At 39.1% G+C, this 16,951-nt stretch overlaps 1 protein-coding gene across 1 annotated transcript in view; it reads right to left on the reverse strand.

Moving 5' to 3' along the window:
• Positions 1–6,133: 6,133 nt before the first annotated feature.
• The window catches only part of SLC17A8 (solute carrier family 17 member 8), a 40,918-nt gene continuing 30,100 nt past the window's right edge, over positions 6,134–16,951 (reverse strand). Inside the window, exons 10-12 of the mRNA XM_019732069.3 lie at positions 13,741–13,851; positions 9,437–9,564; positions 6,134–8,060 (exon numbers count right to left, since the gene is read on the reverse strand). Of these exons, the coding sequence (XP_019587628.1) occupies positions 7,716–8,060; positions 9,437–9,564; positions 13,741–13,851 (584 nt within the window). The 3' untranslated portion in view covers positions 6,134–7,715. The remainder of the gene's footprint in view (positions 8,061–9,436; positions 9,565–13,740; positions 13,852–16,951) is intronic.

Genomic DNA, 16,951 nt, shown 5'->3' on the forward strand with positions numbered 1-16,951 from the left:
CTTCAATCCTGGCCTTTGCCCTCATTTCTAGGTTATTGTAATAGATTCCAAACTGATTCCCCGGACTCAAGATTCTATCTACTCCAATATGCTTCTCTGGATATTTCTTCCGATTTAAAAAATAGAATTCTATTTTTTTGTGTCACGCACGCAATATCTTTTTTTCTCTTTTAGATTAAATTTTGTTTTACTCTTGTGTCCTCTGGTTTCCTCCGAGTACCTTCCTTCCTGTCTGCGTTGCTCTTTGTCTTTCCTGTTGGAATTTCCGCTGTCTATGCATGTATAAGAGCAAGACAATTAAAAGCTCACCCCTCATTGAATACATTCCATTCAGAGTTTGTCATCACCTCTGTGTTGAAACTGCTCTTGTCAAGGTCACCAGTGACCTCCAGGCTGCTAAATGCAATGATCCATTCTAAGTTCCCAACTTACTTGACCTAGTAGCACCTTTGACACACGTCAACATGACCTAACCCTAACTGGAACTCTAACCCCTCCTCCAAGCCTTTTTTTTTTCCACTTGGCCACAAGCCACCATTCTCTCTGGGCTCCTCCCTCCCTCCTGCTTCCACCCATCACTTCTCCACATTTTCTGCTGATTTCTCTTCTCATCTTCCTGATCTCTCTATGTTGGAGTGCCCCCAGGGCTCAGTCATGTTCAAATGTTGATCTCATCCGGTCTCGTGGCTTAACTACTATCTGGGTGATATGACGATGACTCACACACGTACAGGTCCAGCTCTGACCTCTGCCCGGAATCCCAGCCTGTATGTCCGCTGTCCACCTGATATTGCCACTTAGCTATCAATAGACAAGTAAAACCAAAATGAAATGTCCAAAATTCCTGATTCCTTCCCCCATCTCCTGCCTCTCAGTAAATGTGCCATTTTCCTTCAAAATATGTTCAGGACCTGAGCACTTTAAGGGACTTGGTGTTCTTTAAGTATGCCAAGTGTGTTCCCACGTTAGGGCCTTAGTATTAGGTGGGTGCAAAAGTAATTGCGGTCTTTGCAATTATTTTTAACCCTTTAAACCGCAATTACTTTTGCACCAACCTAATACCAGTTGCTTTGTCCTATTTTTGGAACTCTTTGCCCAAATGTACTTCTGATTTGATCCCTCACTGCCTTCAGTTCTCTGCTCAAAGTTCACTTTATCCCTGAACACTCAACCCAGCACCCCACCCCCTACACTCCCTATCCCCTTACCCTGTGTTATATTTGTTCTTAGCACATATCACCCTCCAACATACTATGTACTGGATTTACTCATCAGCCTGCTCGTTTTTCTGTCTGCCCTCTAGCATGTAAACTCCATTTAAGTAGAGACTTTGTTCATTTATTTGCTATCCCCAGGGCCTGGTCCATTAGAGGTGCTCAATAATTGTAGAATGAATGAATGATGGAATTTCTATTCCCATGGACAGGGCGTGGTGGGAGGCCTCCACAGGGAACGATCAGGCAGGGATTCACTTACTTTGATGGGGAAAACCTCAAAGGTCAATCAATGGCTGTAAGTCTTTTTCTTAGAGAGTTCCGCCCCTTACCCCATGAATCTTCCAATCTCCTGCCTCGGGACTATGAGCCTGACTGCCAGCATTTTGGAAGCTCAGCCCACGGAGGCAGCTGAAATGTTTCAGTGGTTAGTATGCAAATTTATATTTCCCTGTGTTTAGTAAGGTTCATTCATTCATTCACTCATTCATTCATTCGACAAATATTGACCAAGTGGCTATTAAATTCCACTGTCCTAGGTATTTGAGATACATCAGTGATCAAAATAGACCAAAATCTCTAACTCTTGGAGCATACATTCAGCATCGACAGGTGTTCTTGAATGCAGAGATTCCCCTGTCCAAAAAATAAACTTTCTATTTTCTACTAGGTATGGGGAGGGGCACTTTCTTAGTTGAGCTGGTTGGAAAGACTCTGGGGTTATCACTGCTCCTTATATGCACTTTCTGCAGAGTTGCTAAATCTGGCAGCTCTAACTTTCAACCAATCCTTGTTTTTTCAGCTCCCCTCCTCCAATGTCACTCTGCCCGCTCACTCTGTCCTTCAGAGGAATCTGGAGCTGGAGCCTTCAATTCTGCAGCCTCCCTGGGTGCAGGGACATGAAACAGCTTCCTTTGTTTCTCCCATATTTCTGTTGAAGTCAGTTAAGACTGATATATCCCCATTCAGCTTCCTAAATGTGATTTGCTCCTCCTTTCTCTTTGTCCTGGAAAGTGTATGCCTTCTTTTATTCCTTTGTTATGATTTTACAATGCAAATATAACTACCTACATTTAACCTGCCATACTTCACCAGCCATCCTGAATGTCATCTCCTGCATCATCTTCCTTAAGCACCACTTCAGATTTTAAAAAATGTATTCGTTGAGCACCTATCCTGTGCAGGTCACGTGCTGACCATCTGGACAGTGTTTGTGCTCCCATACCCAGGGTGTCTGGGAGAAATTCAGTCCTCTGGCAACCCCGCCCCAATTCCCCAACACATACACCCAGTATGGGTTCAGCCTTCCTATCTTACCGTCTGTGTAGCCAGAGAAATAGGAAAAACACAGGGGCCCCTTGTTATTGCATCTAACTCAAGTCCCTCATTCGAGAAGATGAGGGATCTCACCTGTTCATCTGGTTTTTTACCAGTCCCTATATGTGGGTCTGGACTAAACTGCCAAGGCTCATTCCATCAGTTTGTTCACACTTTATTGAAATAATTAGGACATTCTCCTGACCTTGAGACATGCATATGTCTGGAATCACTGCAGCCAGGAGAAACAGTGGAGAACAGATTAAAAATTAAGAATTAGGGGTGGCCTGTTAGCTCAGTTGGTTAGAGGGTGATGCTAATAACACCAGGTTTGCCGGTTTGTTTGCCGGTTTGTTTGCCGGTTCACTTCCCACCTGGGCCACAGTGAGCTGTGTCCCCCTTAAAAAAAAATTAAGAATTAAGATTTAACTAAGAATTAAGATTAAAAATGTCCATGGGGGTCTTGAGTTTAAGTTCTCCTCTGAAACACCATTTGTTTATTAATAAATACTTGGGAATAAATAGCTGAACCTTCCTCATTGGGTTGCCATGAGAATTAAATGAGTTCATGTATGCAAAGGGCTTAGCATAAGACCTGGGACACAGTAACACATGAAATCTAAAGAAAAGTTCAGCTTTCCTGGCCTTTCAAATTGGTCCATGTGGTTATTAACTCAAGTTTGAATAGGCTAGACTCTATTCTACTCTAATGAATTGACATCCTTATAGTCTCTGCTGGATGGGACGCAAAGCTCCCTCCCATGCAAGATTTGCTCCCTGCATCTAGTTCAGATCAAGCAGAATGCCACATAGCAGAGTCACATCATTTATGGCACTTGGGGTTAGGAGATTATTTCAATGTGTCAAGTGAGAGGCTAGAGCTAGGTGGCAGATGTAATTAGTGTTTACTCAGTAATCCACACATTCCCCTTTAATCCCCAGCCACCTCTGAAGTTAGGTTTGGGGGCTACATGGCTAGTAGGTCGTTGGCCTAGTAGCAAAAATGGCAGTGTCATTTCCAAGAGAGGCAGTGAAAAGCCAGAGTGCTTCCTTCTCCCTCCCCCTTTCATGGTGATAGCAAAGGTTATATGTTCCAAATGGTGAACTACAAGATGATGGTGAGTGGAGTCACAAATAAATCCTTCAGTGACTGGAACAAGCCTCCTTTCACCCAATCCAGCCCTCACTCAGCTAGTAAGACAAAAGAGAAGTACACGTTTGCTGTAGTAAACCACTGAGATTAGGGGTTTAATTAATTACTATATCTAGGAAAATAAATCAGTTTGAGAGAACTTGGTAAGATAAAATTAAAGGGACTTCAGCGTCCATTAATGGCAGACTAGGCGACTCAAACCAACCTTCACAGTAGAAAACATAGATTTCCTTCAATGTGTGCTCAAAGGCATTGGAGAGCCAGCACGGAAGTGAAAAATCACTTGGCTACCATCTGGTTGTCTGGGAGAAGATGAAAATCCAGAGAAGGGAGCCTGACATTTGAGGCCACTTTTCTCCTGGGAGCACGTGTTAATTGTAACAAAGGCAGTGTTTGATGGCTGAGCAGTTTGATGGCCTCGTATGGATACAAACGTTGGCTGCTGATGAAAACACCCACAGTAGTGTGGGTTGGGACCGTGAAGTTCTGTACTCTAGGAATAAGGGTGACTTGAAAGTCAAAGAGCCTTCCCACTGCCTGTAGCTCAGCTTCAAATCATCTGGGTGTTCCAAAATATCTCAGGCCTTGTAACTGGATGAAAGAGATCCCAGATTCCTAATGCCTTCAGGCTCTTGGAAGAAGCAAACAAAAATCCTCTCTGCAGAGAGAAAAAACAACAAAAACAAACAAATAAACATTATTCTAAGCCTAAAATCATTTCTACAAACAATTTTTCAAATACAATTTCAGATATAGTCAAAGAAAATCAGGTACAAACTGAAATAAGATAGTATGAACAAGAATCAAAACTAATAGACAATAGAAACAGAATTACATGTTTTCCAGGTAGGGACAGTGACCGGACTTTACTATAGTTAGTCTATTATGTTCCAAGGGAAAAAATAAAGGATTGAAAAAATTTCAGCAGAGACTAGAAATATTTTTTAAAAGACACAACAAAATTGAAAAAGAGCCAATAAAAGTTCTAAAACAGAAAAGACAATAACTAAAACTAAGACCACAATGGGTAGATTTTTACCATATTAGACTTTGCTGAAGAGAGAAATAAAGAATTTGAAAATAAGTCAGAAGACATTCAAAATGACACAGAACGAAGCAAAGGGCTGGAAAATACAGAAGAGATGGTAAGAGGCCTACAGCATCCCTTTAACCCGACTCCGGGAAAGAACATAGAGTATAATGCAAAAGCAGTATCATGAGAGATAATGGCTAAAAAATTTCCAAAACTGATGTAAGACATTGAGCCACAGATTGAAAATAAAGTAAAATGGACTTGGCAGGGAAGAGAGAAAGGGCTACTTTTTTGAAAGCCAAAGATGACTTCAAGAATTCTGACTCCCACAAAAGGGTGATACAATTAACTGAGTTAAGAAACAGAGAAGGAAGAACAGCTTTGCTGAAGTCGGGAGAAGGCAATCTGAAATAAAAATAGCAGATTTCAATTTTTACCTGTTGAATTTATCATCCAGGCAGGGATAACAAATGTGCCATTATTTCTTGAATAATTATTTTTTTTCTTGTCATGTTCTCCATATTTTCCAAAATTTTCATTCTTTAAAAAGAACCAATCAAACCTGAATCCTCATGCCTCCTTCCCTTTGCTAGAATGCATGGTTTGCCTCCAAAGGCTAATCTACAAAGTTGCAGCAAAATGTACAATGACTTGCAAATTACTCACGCCTGGTGTTCAGTTGTAATTATCTGTTCAATGCAACTTTCACAATACCCATCACAAGAAAATAATGTGCTTTTTAGTTTTTAACACCATGATGCAGGGCTCTATTTTTTTTTTTTATACTATAAGGGCAAGTTACAGGCACCCTAAATGCTTTGATTTATCAAAATGTGGAATTTATGCATATGACACTGACTTTAAATGTTGGAATAAATGCAACTCAGTGTCACAATCTACAATATCACCTTAAGGATTACCATGAGGTTTATTTTTATATATAGTTATTTGACTTTATTAACAGAAGGAAAAAGAAAACACTGACTACCATAATTTCTCTCTTTTTTTTTTACTAAGAAAACAGCACAACTTTCACAATAAATTCTGTGGCTAACGGATGAAAATAACATAGCATGCTTTCTTTTCAACCGAAAAGTTCCCAAAAGGTTAAAAGATGATAATGGTGATGATAGCTAATGTTTACTGAACACTTTCTACAGGACAGAAACTGTTCTAAGGGAGTCACATGGATTCACTCGTTAAAGAGATTTAAAGGTATATAATCACATAAACTATATATTAATGACATTTTTGATAGTATTTAATGGAGAATCAGGCAACTCTTTTCTCAAAATTATTATTTTATAAAATACACTACAACTCTAATGGTACAATTAGGGAGCAGAAAAAAATTATATATATATATATATATATATATATATATATATATATATATATGAAGTTAGAAAAAAACATTTTACAATAATAAACTACAAGTCAATCTATAATTACCCACAATATTACATTATTCTTCTGAAAGTAGAAATAAAATTTCCAAAACCAATGAACAGGAAAATAATTTTATTTTCAAACAACCCTTTACATACCAACAGTAAATTTTAAAATATCATTAAAATTCAAAATATATCTAAAGAGCATCCATGTTATTGCCTTATGCATCAAATATGAATTTTTCAACACTATGAGTCTAGTCCCAGAAATTTTCATTCTAGTATTTCTCTGTATAACTACTGCTATATTATTGTGGTGTCCCTGTATATCATTCCAAATAGAGTCATTAAGAGTACTTCACTCAGGATTTTGTATAATTTAATCAAGTTTCCTAATATCACTAGCAGAAATGGCTAAAGACATACGTTTTGTTATTAAACACAAGACTCTTTCAAGAGAATTTTGCCTAATAAAGTGCATGAACAAACTTCTTAAATTACTGAATGTCTTAAAGATTCGTAAGTAATTTAGGACACTATTTAACAACATTCTTGATACTATGAAGGGTTGAAATTTAATAGCCAAACCCTTGTTTACTTCTCAGCCATTCTGACCATCAGATTCCCAAAAATTTGCTCTCTTGCTTAGCTTTTTCTTTTTCTTTAATCTCTTCGAATCTGTCATATAGTCTGTGACCCTTACTATGTAAAAAAACTATGGATTTCCAGAGTCATTTGACTCCTCAGATCATATAAGAACCTAATGGTCTTTGAATCTAGCCCCTCGTCCAATGTTTGAATGTTCTCTGCCACATCAACCCAAATGTTTCCCATCCCCGATGCCTGCCAAAATAGAGAAGTATCCACAGGACAACCCACTCCATTTTCAGTTTTCATTATTAAAACTGTCTTCTCTACCCTGAAGTGAAACCTTCTTCACCAAAACTGCCACCCATTTTGGACCCCACTCATCTCAGCTCTGGCCTTGGCAGAATGATCTTGAGAAAGTTAATCTCTTGTTTTAGTTTCTTTAGTTGTAAAATGGGGATAAGAAACATATGTCACACAGGTGTGGAAATTAAATGAGAATGTTTATAAAGCACCTGGCACAACACAGGGCCTCCAGGAACAGTAGTCTTTGCTAGGAATAGGAAACCCTCCTCTGCATGGTTGTTCTCAGAAATGTAGTGGCAGTGACTGTTGTCTTTGCTCCGAGCCAAATATCCCCCTATCCTCCCATTTTCTTCAAAAAACATGGCATTGTCTCTCTCATTCCTTTCTGAATCATTGTCTCTCTTATTCCTTTCTGAATAAGTTCAGTGGTTTGAGAGAAGAGTCAATTGCCAATCAAAACTAAAAAAAATATATGTATATATATATAATATATATGTACCCATTTTATCAACTTAGAATAAGCTCCATACCCGTAAGTGTCATTGCAAGATAATATTTCTCTTTTATCTACTGCTGATTAAATTCCTCTCCTCCTCCCCCACCTCCAGTGTCCCCATATTTGACCCTCTGGCAAGCTGAGCTACGGGGAAGGCAATAGGTATGGTTACTTTCTGGTTCCAAGGTGTAGAGAAGACAGAAGTGCCCTTCAGACATTAGGATATATCTGAAAAGTTTCCCTCTTCATTCTGGTAGGATGTCAGCTCTTCCTCATCAAGGGTCACTCCCCTCTGTCCTCGCCATTCCTTCCTCTGGACTTCACAATTCTGGGAGGTGGCTCCATAGGACATCTTCTTTTGGGGACTTGTAAAACTCTCGTGGTTAAGTTCCGTTTCCTCGGCTAATTCATCCTGGTCCATGATTCCACACTTCTCCTCAGAGAGGTTCTCAGGGTCAGCCCACTCCTGTTTCTCCCCGGAAGCAAAGACCCCATAGAAGATCACACCGCTGTAGTGCACCAGGGCAGCTATGAGAAACACATTCTGCCATTCCTCACGGGTCTAAACAGGGAAACAGCACCAATTAATATTTTAACCCCAAACAGAGATCAACAGCATGTTAGGGGACAAAAGCACCTGGTCACCCCACAGGTACTGCTCTGCTTCTTGGGAAGTCATGTCAGAAGCATGCACAGGATCCAAACAGAATTTGAGTGTTTAAAAAAATGAAAGTTAAAACTGCAATGAATATGCATTTTTTAATTTATAAAAATGCTTTACAAAATGATTATCACATAAAATACATGCAGCACCATTTCATAGCTTTTCTAAGTACACAAATGGGGTTTCGACTCACCCTACTGGGTTAAATCAAACTTGCTTTAGAAACCCATCATTTTAAATACCAGAGGTCTCCTTCTTGCTCTTGGATACATAACAATTTGAGCCATGAAGATGCTCAGTCTTGACTGTCAATAGCTTATTTATAATCCCATTTGCTGTGTAAAATAGATTAATAGTATCACAAAATAATGGGAACTTGTGTTTAAAGTTAAGGGAAGATAGTATCTGAGATGTAATAGTCATGTTACCAATCCTCATCAAGAGAGAGGGGAAAAAAGGTAGATCCTATGCCTATAAAAACCTCCAAATCCCAACTTTCTTTTACATCAAAAAAAAAATGAAAAGTTGTCCCACACTTTCTTCTCCAAGAAGCTGAAAGAATTTCTGAAGTCATATTTTTAATAGGCAATCCAACTAAAAAACAATAGTTGGGTAAAAACTCCATATGCATCAAAAAATTCTTATTTGCAGAAAGCGGCATCTTGAAACCTTTTCAATGACAGAGATTAAAAAAACCAGAGATTAAGTGGTCTATGGTTGAGCTCTGGATGGATCTGGAATCCTCCTGTACTATCGACCCTGGTCTAGATACACAAAGGTTCAATAATGATTAAGTGCCAAACCCATGTAGATTCTTATGAAGGGTCATTAATGTCTTCTTTATTTTTTCATAAGGAAGTACAACAGCACTAATATGTTTATGCTGGAACATGCTAAGCAATAGATTAAAACGGGTTACAAAGTTTAATTACTTAGAGTTATAAAACAATCTTGAGTGATTTTTTATTTATTCTGAGTTGATTGCCTCAATTTCTTCCTGTATCTCTAAACAGTTTTTATGGTGTTCACCCCCACCACACACATGCACCTTTTATTTCTCAGTTAAGGAAATGTGGAACCAAAATTAATCATCGCTGTTGCCATCCATAAATAATATTTTTTTAAAAAAAAGAAAGAAAAGATAAATAGAAGTTCAAATGACTCAGCCAAGGTCAAAGACATACACATTTACACACTGGGCCTTGAGATCTTAAGTTTGCATGGTAATTCAGTCCTTTGATACTGTAACCCACTGCCCCAAAGGAAACCATTACCTTGTGCTTGGTCATCGCACCAACAATGAGGGGACAGACCATTCCAGAGAGGGTTCCCACTCCATTTGAGATGCCCATGAGAATACTGGCATAGCGGGGTGCAATGTCCAGGTGGTTGACATTAAAACCTACAGTGAAGCCAAAACCTCAAAATGAGAGTCAAGAACAGAATTTCAAATACAGTTTGGAAAATACATAACTTCCCTCGAACTTTCGTCAATCTATGTGGTTTCTGCTAGCATATGACTAATGGATACCTCTACCGAGAGGGTTGTCAGGTTGTGTCTGCACAGAGCAGAAAAATGTGCTGGGATTGATTAGCAATGTCTACCATCATCTCTCCCTGGGGAAAATTATGTCACCTGTGCTTTGTAGGTTCAGAACTCCAAAATAATAGTGTTTTGGGCAATACTAAAAAGCTGAGAGCCTGGATCGCATTTATACAGAGTAAATAATCATACAGTCACCTTCAGTGTGATTAGGACCAAACCCTGCCTTATAATATCCTCCTTCCTAGCCCTCAACTCACTCCCAAAAGGCCACCATAGGTAAGTCTGCTTTTGTAGCCACGTGACATAATGCAAAGGGTGCTTTTTTGGATAATAAACATTTGCACAGACATTGGCAGAATTCTCAGTACTTTACAAAATACTTTTACGTACATACTCGATTTAGAGTCTGTAAATCTGGATTTAGATCTTATTTCCAGCTCCTACGTCATTTTAGGCTTTTGTTTCCTCATCTCTACTATGGGGGCAATATTACTTAAGTCATAAAGATGCTGTCATATTAGACCCAGGGGAAGTATGTATGCAAGAGCGCTTGGCAAATAGCTAAGCTCTACTAACTACCACTACTGCCACTAACTCCATTAGTGTACCATTACTACACTAACTACCATTACTACACTAACTACCATTACTACACTAACTACCATTACTACACTAACTACTATTACTACACTAACTACCGTTACCATTACCAGTGCTACTTCTGCTGCCTCCGCTGCTGCTAAGCCTCTCCCTCTCCGAGGTCTTCTAACACAAGATAACGCTGCTGGGAGCAGTAAAATAATAAATGACCAACACCTCACTATTCACCTGTTTATCAGGAGGAAAGAATGAGTGGAATGAAGGGGGAGGAGTGAAGGCAGGGGAAGGACAAGGCTATGAAAAAAGGCTTCGGGCTCTGAGAACCAATTGTGCCAATATTGCCCAGGGGTGCATTTTAGAGGCAGACAGACCTGCCTCTGGCGGCTTAACTGAGATGCAAACCTGGACAAAGGATTTAAACTTCCTGAACCTCCCCTTCATCTATAAACTGGGATAATCATTCTTATAAAACTGTAAGAATTAAGTTAATTAATGTATGCTCATTACATGGTATATAAAGGTGAAAAACAACACATATGTTCTTTTTGGGTGGTTATCCATCTGCTTTGGTTACCACTATCTTCCCTGAACTGTCAGAGTGTCTGGCACATAGTAGGCACTCGATAAATAATTGTTTAGTTAATTACCAATTTGAGCTATCAAATTACAGCAGGAGGTTGCAAATTTTATTTATTCATGTGTTTGTTTTTCTTTGCCTTCTCTTTAATTCTCTATTCTGGGCAAAGAACCTGAAAACAGGATTTTAAAAGAAATTTGTTTCCCCTAATTTGGCACATGGGCTGGTTTTGTTTTCCTACCTCCACTCAGGGAGAATTTTAAGAAAAGCTTTTTAGTAATAAACATGCTGTCTCTTTCAGATCAAAGTGGCAGACAATCAGAATATAAAACAGCTGCAAAATTAATTAATCTTACTGTTGATTTGAATGCGATAAACACTTTATTAGAAAAGAACCCAGAGATGAGAAGCAATTAATATGATGGGTTGAGTATTATATTCTGATACAAAGCCCAGGTATCTGTGTTCAGTTAAACATAATGCGTGGAAAACCACTGAGGTTTCTAGATGCACAATTTTGGTGTTCAAGGGGGGAAAAAAATCACTGAGAAACGGAGGTATTGACGGATTTTTTTTTTTTTTTTTTGGTAGCAGATATAAAAAAAAATGAAAATTGCCCAACAGCGGGGAGAGTCTGTCTTCTCTACATAGGATATTTCTCAAATAGGCATCACCTAACCCTTGTTACCTTTCGAATCTCACCAGTCTCAGCTCTCTTGTCTGAAATCAGTTCTTAGATTGTGCCAGTCTTCCCTGGCATCCCTATTAACTCCTTATAAAGTTGGCAGATAGCAGATCCAGAGGAATTATTGCCCCCATGGCCACAGTGTCCCCCCTAGTATCACTGTTCGGTCAGACAAACCTTTATTCCAGTCCCAGCCACTTACTTACCTGAGCAAGTGAAGTCACCTTTCCAAAACCTCAGGGTCCTCACTGGTAAAATGGACATAGCAATACCCTTCTCACAGGGTTGCTACAGGAATTAAATGAGATCATGTCTGAAAAATGGTTGGCTTGGAGTATGCACTAAAAAAATAATGGCAGCTGTTCTGATTTGGGGTATTGGGATTCTCTCCTTCCGAGTGTGGCTTAATTGGCAATCTGGGGGCAGTTTGATAACCCGAATATTTCAGTATCTCTGGGGACAGGATATGAATCTCTTTTGCATCACAGAACTATCAAGAGAAGGTATTTCTCAACATCCTACTGGGAAAAAATCATAATTGCCCTCTCCTTGCTACTCAAAATGTAGACCATTGAGCTGCAGTAACTACGCTGGACAGCTTGTTAGAAATGCGGAATCCCAAGCCCTGCTCTGGACCTGCTCAATCTAAGCTACACTTTGCAAAATCCTACGGTGGTTTGTATGCACACTGAAGTGTGAGAAGCACTGGGCCAGAGTGAATAGTAATTAGACAAAAATAGTGAATACTTATTAATTTTGTTATGCATCTGACACTAGGCTAAGGGCTTCACATGCTTTATTTCCACTAGAATATAAAATTTATGAAGACAGAATCTCTGACTTTTTTTTCACTGCCATATCTCCAGTGCCAAGCACAGTGCCTGGCTCATGGGAAATGTGACTATACATGAATGATCTCAGTTTATTGAGATCACCCAACAACCCACTGAGGTTTCCATTACTACTTTCTGTAGTGGAAGAAATTGAGACTTCAGGATTTAAATACCGTAACATAGCAATTTCTTTAAATTTTATAAATAGGTCTATGTACCTCCAAACCCAGGTTCTTAGCAGCAAGCTACTTTTAAAGTAGACATTTTCTCCTTTTCATCAGCTCTATGATAAGATCAAACCCCTATTTTGGGGTAGTTTAAGCCAGAGGTGCCATATTTTTCTGTTCTGAGGTGTTACTTTCGGCAGCCTGGAATGATGGAAAGGGCACAGGCTGAGAGCCAGGCAGAACTGCAATCGTGTGACCATAGGAAAATACCTAATTTTTCTGAGTTTTAGGTTCCTTCATCAGTAAAATAGTGATATTACTTTATAATGGCATCAGACATTATGAAGTGTAAAGTGTTCTTTAAGTGATACTTTGGAGTATTACAGTATGTTTTAAAGGTAGAAAAATGACTGGATTTTACTTTTTCACCCAGTTTTGCAAGGGAGCTTCTGAAGACTCTAAGATATAATATGAAGAGAGTGGACTTCTGCTGCTATGAAATGGGGATACTGTGAGAATTATAGGGGCTAATACACACACAGGGCTTTGATCAGCCCCATGGCACAGAGTGTGTGCTTGATCAACATTCGCTCTCGCCATCACCATAATTATTCTTACTACCTGTTCTAGCCTGTTCAGAAAGTCACTTCCTCTCTCTGGACCTGCGTTTCCTTGTTTGGAAAATGAAGGTCATGGCATAGAAAAAAATCTACAGAAACTTTCCACTCTAAGAAACTGATTCCATGACTACAGGACAAATGAGCTGATACTAGCAGGTGAGGAGGTGATAGTAGGAGGTGAGTGTTGAAAACGTCACAGAATCCTTTATTAGGTAGGGCGACCTGGTGTTGAAGTATGAAAAGTGCCACTTCACCCAGGACACATGCTTGGGCCTCTGCCCATGCCTCCAGGGGGTCGTCGGCACTTTGTGTCTCTTTTCAAGATGGAGGAAGTAGGGACAATTCCAGCTTGACAAGGCTCCTAAGCCCAGTCGTCAGTGATCTTACAGAGTCATCCCCACTAGACGAAATTCTCTAGCCAGTTGTCCAGTTCTTGGGAACGGTCTGGCTACTAAAGGAAGGTGACACGGTATCCTTTTCCTTCCCCTTCTTTCCTCCTAAGACATGCAGGAGCTATAGAAAAGATTTGGAAACCCAGAGGACACTTTACCTGAAATAGCAAAGCCACTAAATCCTACGGCAAGCACCAGAAAGGAGATAGCCATCCCTTTGGTATGGGAAAAGCCAACCACCAGGAGTAAGGTTGCCTCCATGCCAAAACCTGTGAATGGAAACAGCAAAAAAAAAATGTCATTCTCATGTCAGTCAACGCAAGTTTGTGAATTTATCAAATAAGAATCTAGTAGTATTTCCATGGACCTAAGTATTTTAGTACATAAACTCTGGCACAGTGCTTACAATATTATCCAGGTATTTCTTGAATACAGGACTATGCTACTATTACCCAGGTGTTCTCTGAGCCTTTTGACACTATTTTGGTGCACTCTGAACACAGAATGGTCCCAGTTGGTTCCAATGATGCCCTGGGGGTGAGGGATGTTTATTATCTGTTTCTTCATGGCTAGGTGCCCCTGTCATTTCTGAATACTAAAACTCTCCTATATACTGTCAGTGAGTCCCCTTTGTTTACATAATGTATGGCCTCTCACAGAAAAATAAAATGACAACACTAATATTTATGGCCAAAAGTGACTAGAAAGCGACAGTGAATACCTGAAGTGAAAAGCTGTGCTTACTGCTTATAAATCATAAAGCATAATTCTTCCCTTTCAGAAGTTCACCAAGCTCTCAGGCCTCTGTATAAATGCCATGAGATATCTGCTCAGAAAATACAGCAGGACAAAGTACTTCCTTTATTCAGAATAAGGGACTCAAACCCAACAAAAAAGGATAAGGAAATGATAAAGGTGTTCCTTCACACACACACACACACACACACACACACACACACACACACGCAATCAACAGCAGATAGGACGATATAAGCACTATTTCCAGGTGTAAAAGTGCCCTGGGAAATGGAAGACAATGGTGCTTCATTCCGGAGACTGTCTGCTGATTCCAGGCATCTCCACATGACTCTCTTACAGTTACTTCAAAGACAACATGCCCAAATCAAATCTCTATTCTCCTATTTTTTACCCCTAAACACACAAAGCAAATAATCACCCCCATGCTTTCTTCTTCTCTAAATTAATCTTCTGTCCACCTGTGTTTAGAACCCAGACTTTAGAGTCAGACAGGCTTGGGTTCAGATTCCACCTCGAAATCACTAATTGTGTGACCTTGGACAAGTCACCTCTTAGAATTCTCATCCCCCAAGATGGAGCTAATAATACAGCCTCATAGGGCACTGGAAGATTCAATGAAATTAGCTATATAAGGTATTGAGCACAGTTCCTGGCACATGGGCCCAGCTCAACAAATGGTAACCAAAAATCCAACGCAGAAATCTCAAAATCTCCCTCTTTTTCAGCTTTTACATAAGAACCTATGGGTTCAATCTCAGAAATACCTGTCAAAACCAACCCTGTTCTCCCCTCCTCTGCCACTCTCACCTGGAAAATTTCAGTAGACTCTGTATTGGTTTTCCCCTCTCTTCTCCATATCACTACCTTTATATATTACAAATCTGATCACTTGCCCCTTTGCTTAAAACTTTGTCAAGGGTTCCACATTATTAGTACAGTGTTATATAATACGTCCTTCCTGCTGTTCCTATGTCATCTTCTGCCAGCCCTCACCTCGCTGCCCTTCACCTCTAGCCCCTATAAAGCCTTCTGCTGTAGTCACACAGAGATATTAGCTATTTCCTAATCACAGCACAGTTTCATGCCTGTGTGTATTTTCATGGGCTGTTTCTTCACCTAGGATGCTCTTCTCCCACCATGTATTTCTTTTTTCCTGGAGAAATCTTACTATCATTTAAAATTTAATTCAAATATTACTTCCTCTAAAAAGCGTTCCGGACAACCCTGCCCTCACCCACCAGTGAAGCTGACGTCTTCTTCTCCTCACTCATCTTATAGAACTTTTCAACATTGCCTTGTAATTTTTCATTTATGTTTCTGCCTCCCCCTCAAAACTGTGATATTCTCCAGGGAAGGTACCATGGGTATAGAACAGAGCATGGCCAGCAAGTAGGGGGCCCTCGATGAATAATGAACTAATGAAAAGGAAAATCAAGATAATTAAATTGAAATACAAACTAAAGCACTTTTTGTAAATCTTGGTAAGTTTCCTGCCTTTCTGAGTTCATTTCTTCAAAGCTATCATAGAAACAATGATAATTGTTTTAAATGGTCATCTAAAGAGAATCAATGAGATTATGGACCAGAGATGTTCTTTAAACTGTGAGCTTTATATCATTGCTACCTGTTAGTAATTTTATTTCAACAATTTATATCATACATAGGGCAAAACTGCTAGTGTTTTAAATAGCAACTACGCATGCTTTAGAAGTGACCTGTCTTATGTTACAAGGCACATGGCTGAAACTTCTTTTTTTTGTAACATTCTCAACAAAAGTTATACCAGAAAGTTAATTCCCATGAAGGATTAGAACGAAGACAGTGTGTGAAGAATAAAACTTTAAAATAATACATTAGTTCTTTTATAAGGAAAAAAAAAAAGATCTTTACTAAATAGTAGATTTCCAAAGAAAGAAAAAAGTATTTAAGAGCCTAAAGGATTCCTGTCTACAGTGAAAATGCTAGAGAGAAAACTGTATGTTTCAGGAGCTGAAGATAAAATTTCAGGAGTAATAAAGAGATCCTTGAAAGTGAACCTATCCAGAGCTGACAAGAGAAATAAAACTAGGATTTAAAGGCCTGAAAATGTATTTCATTTCATATTAAAACATCCTAAAGTCACACAGACAACTGATTAGGCCAGGGTAGAATTTTTGACCCTCATCTCACTTTATATACTACAGAGGGAGGTACAAGGATTTGACAACTGTCTTTAAGGATCTTGGAAACGTGCCCTGATTCAGAATGAACTAGAATAGAACATCATGTCTTAAGGTGATCTGTTTACTTTAAATGATTCTAGCAGCAAATATCCCTTGCCTACAGAAAAAAAATGAGGTGACAGATTCTAAGAAATGTGTAATATTTCTCAGATGAGAAATGTCCTCTGTATTTCTTCTTAGAAAATATGAACCCAACTAAAATGCTCTAGACGATCATAGATCATGCAAATGTTTTATCATATCCAAATCAATCTGGCTTATTCAGCAATGACACAAAACTCTGTCTTCAGGTATTTATCTTAGATAAATACCTGAAGCTAGTCTAACATCTCTCTATTTAACCAGAATTGGACAACAATGGTCATTTTTTAAAATTGTTCTATGTAGA

Source organism: Rhinolophus sinicus, chromosome 1 (genome assembly GCF_057876585.1).
Source record: "Rhinolophus sinicus isolate RSI-liver-muscle chromosome 1, RSI-T2T, whole genome shotgun sequence".
Taxonomy (NCBI): Eukaryota; Metazoa; Chordata; class Mammalia; order Chiroptera; family Rhinolophidae; genus Rhinolophus; species Rhinolophus sinicus.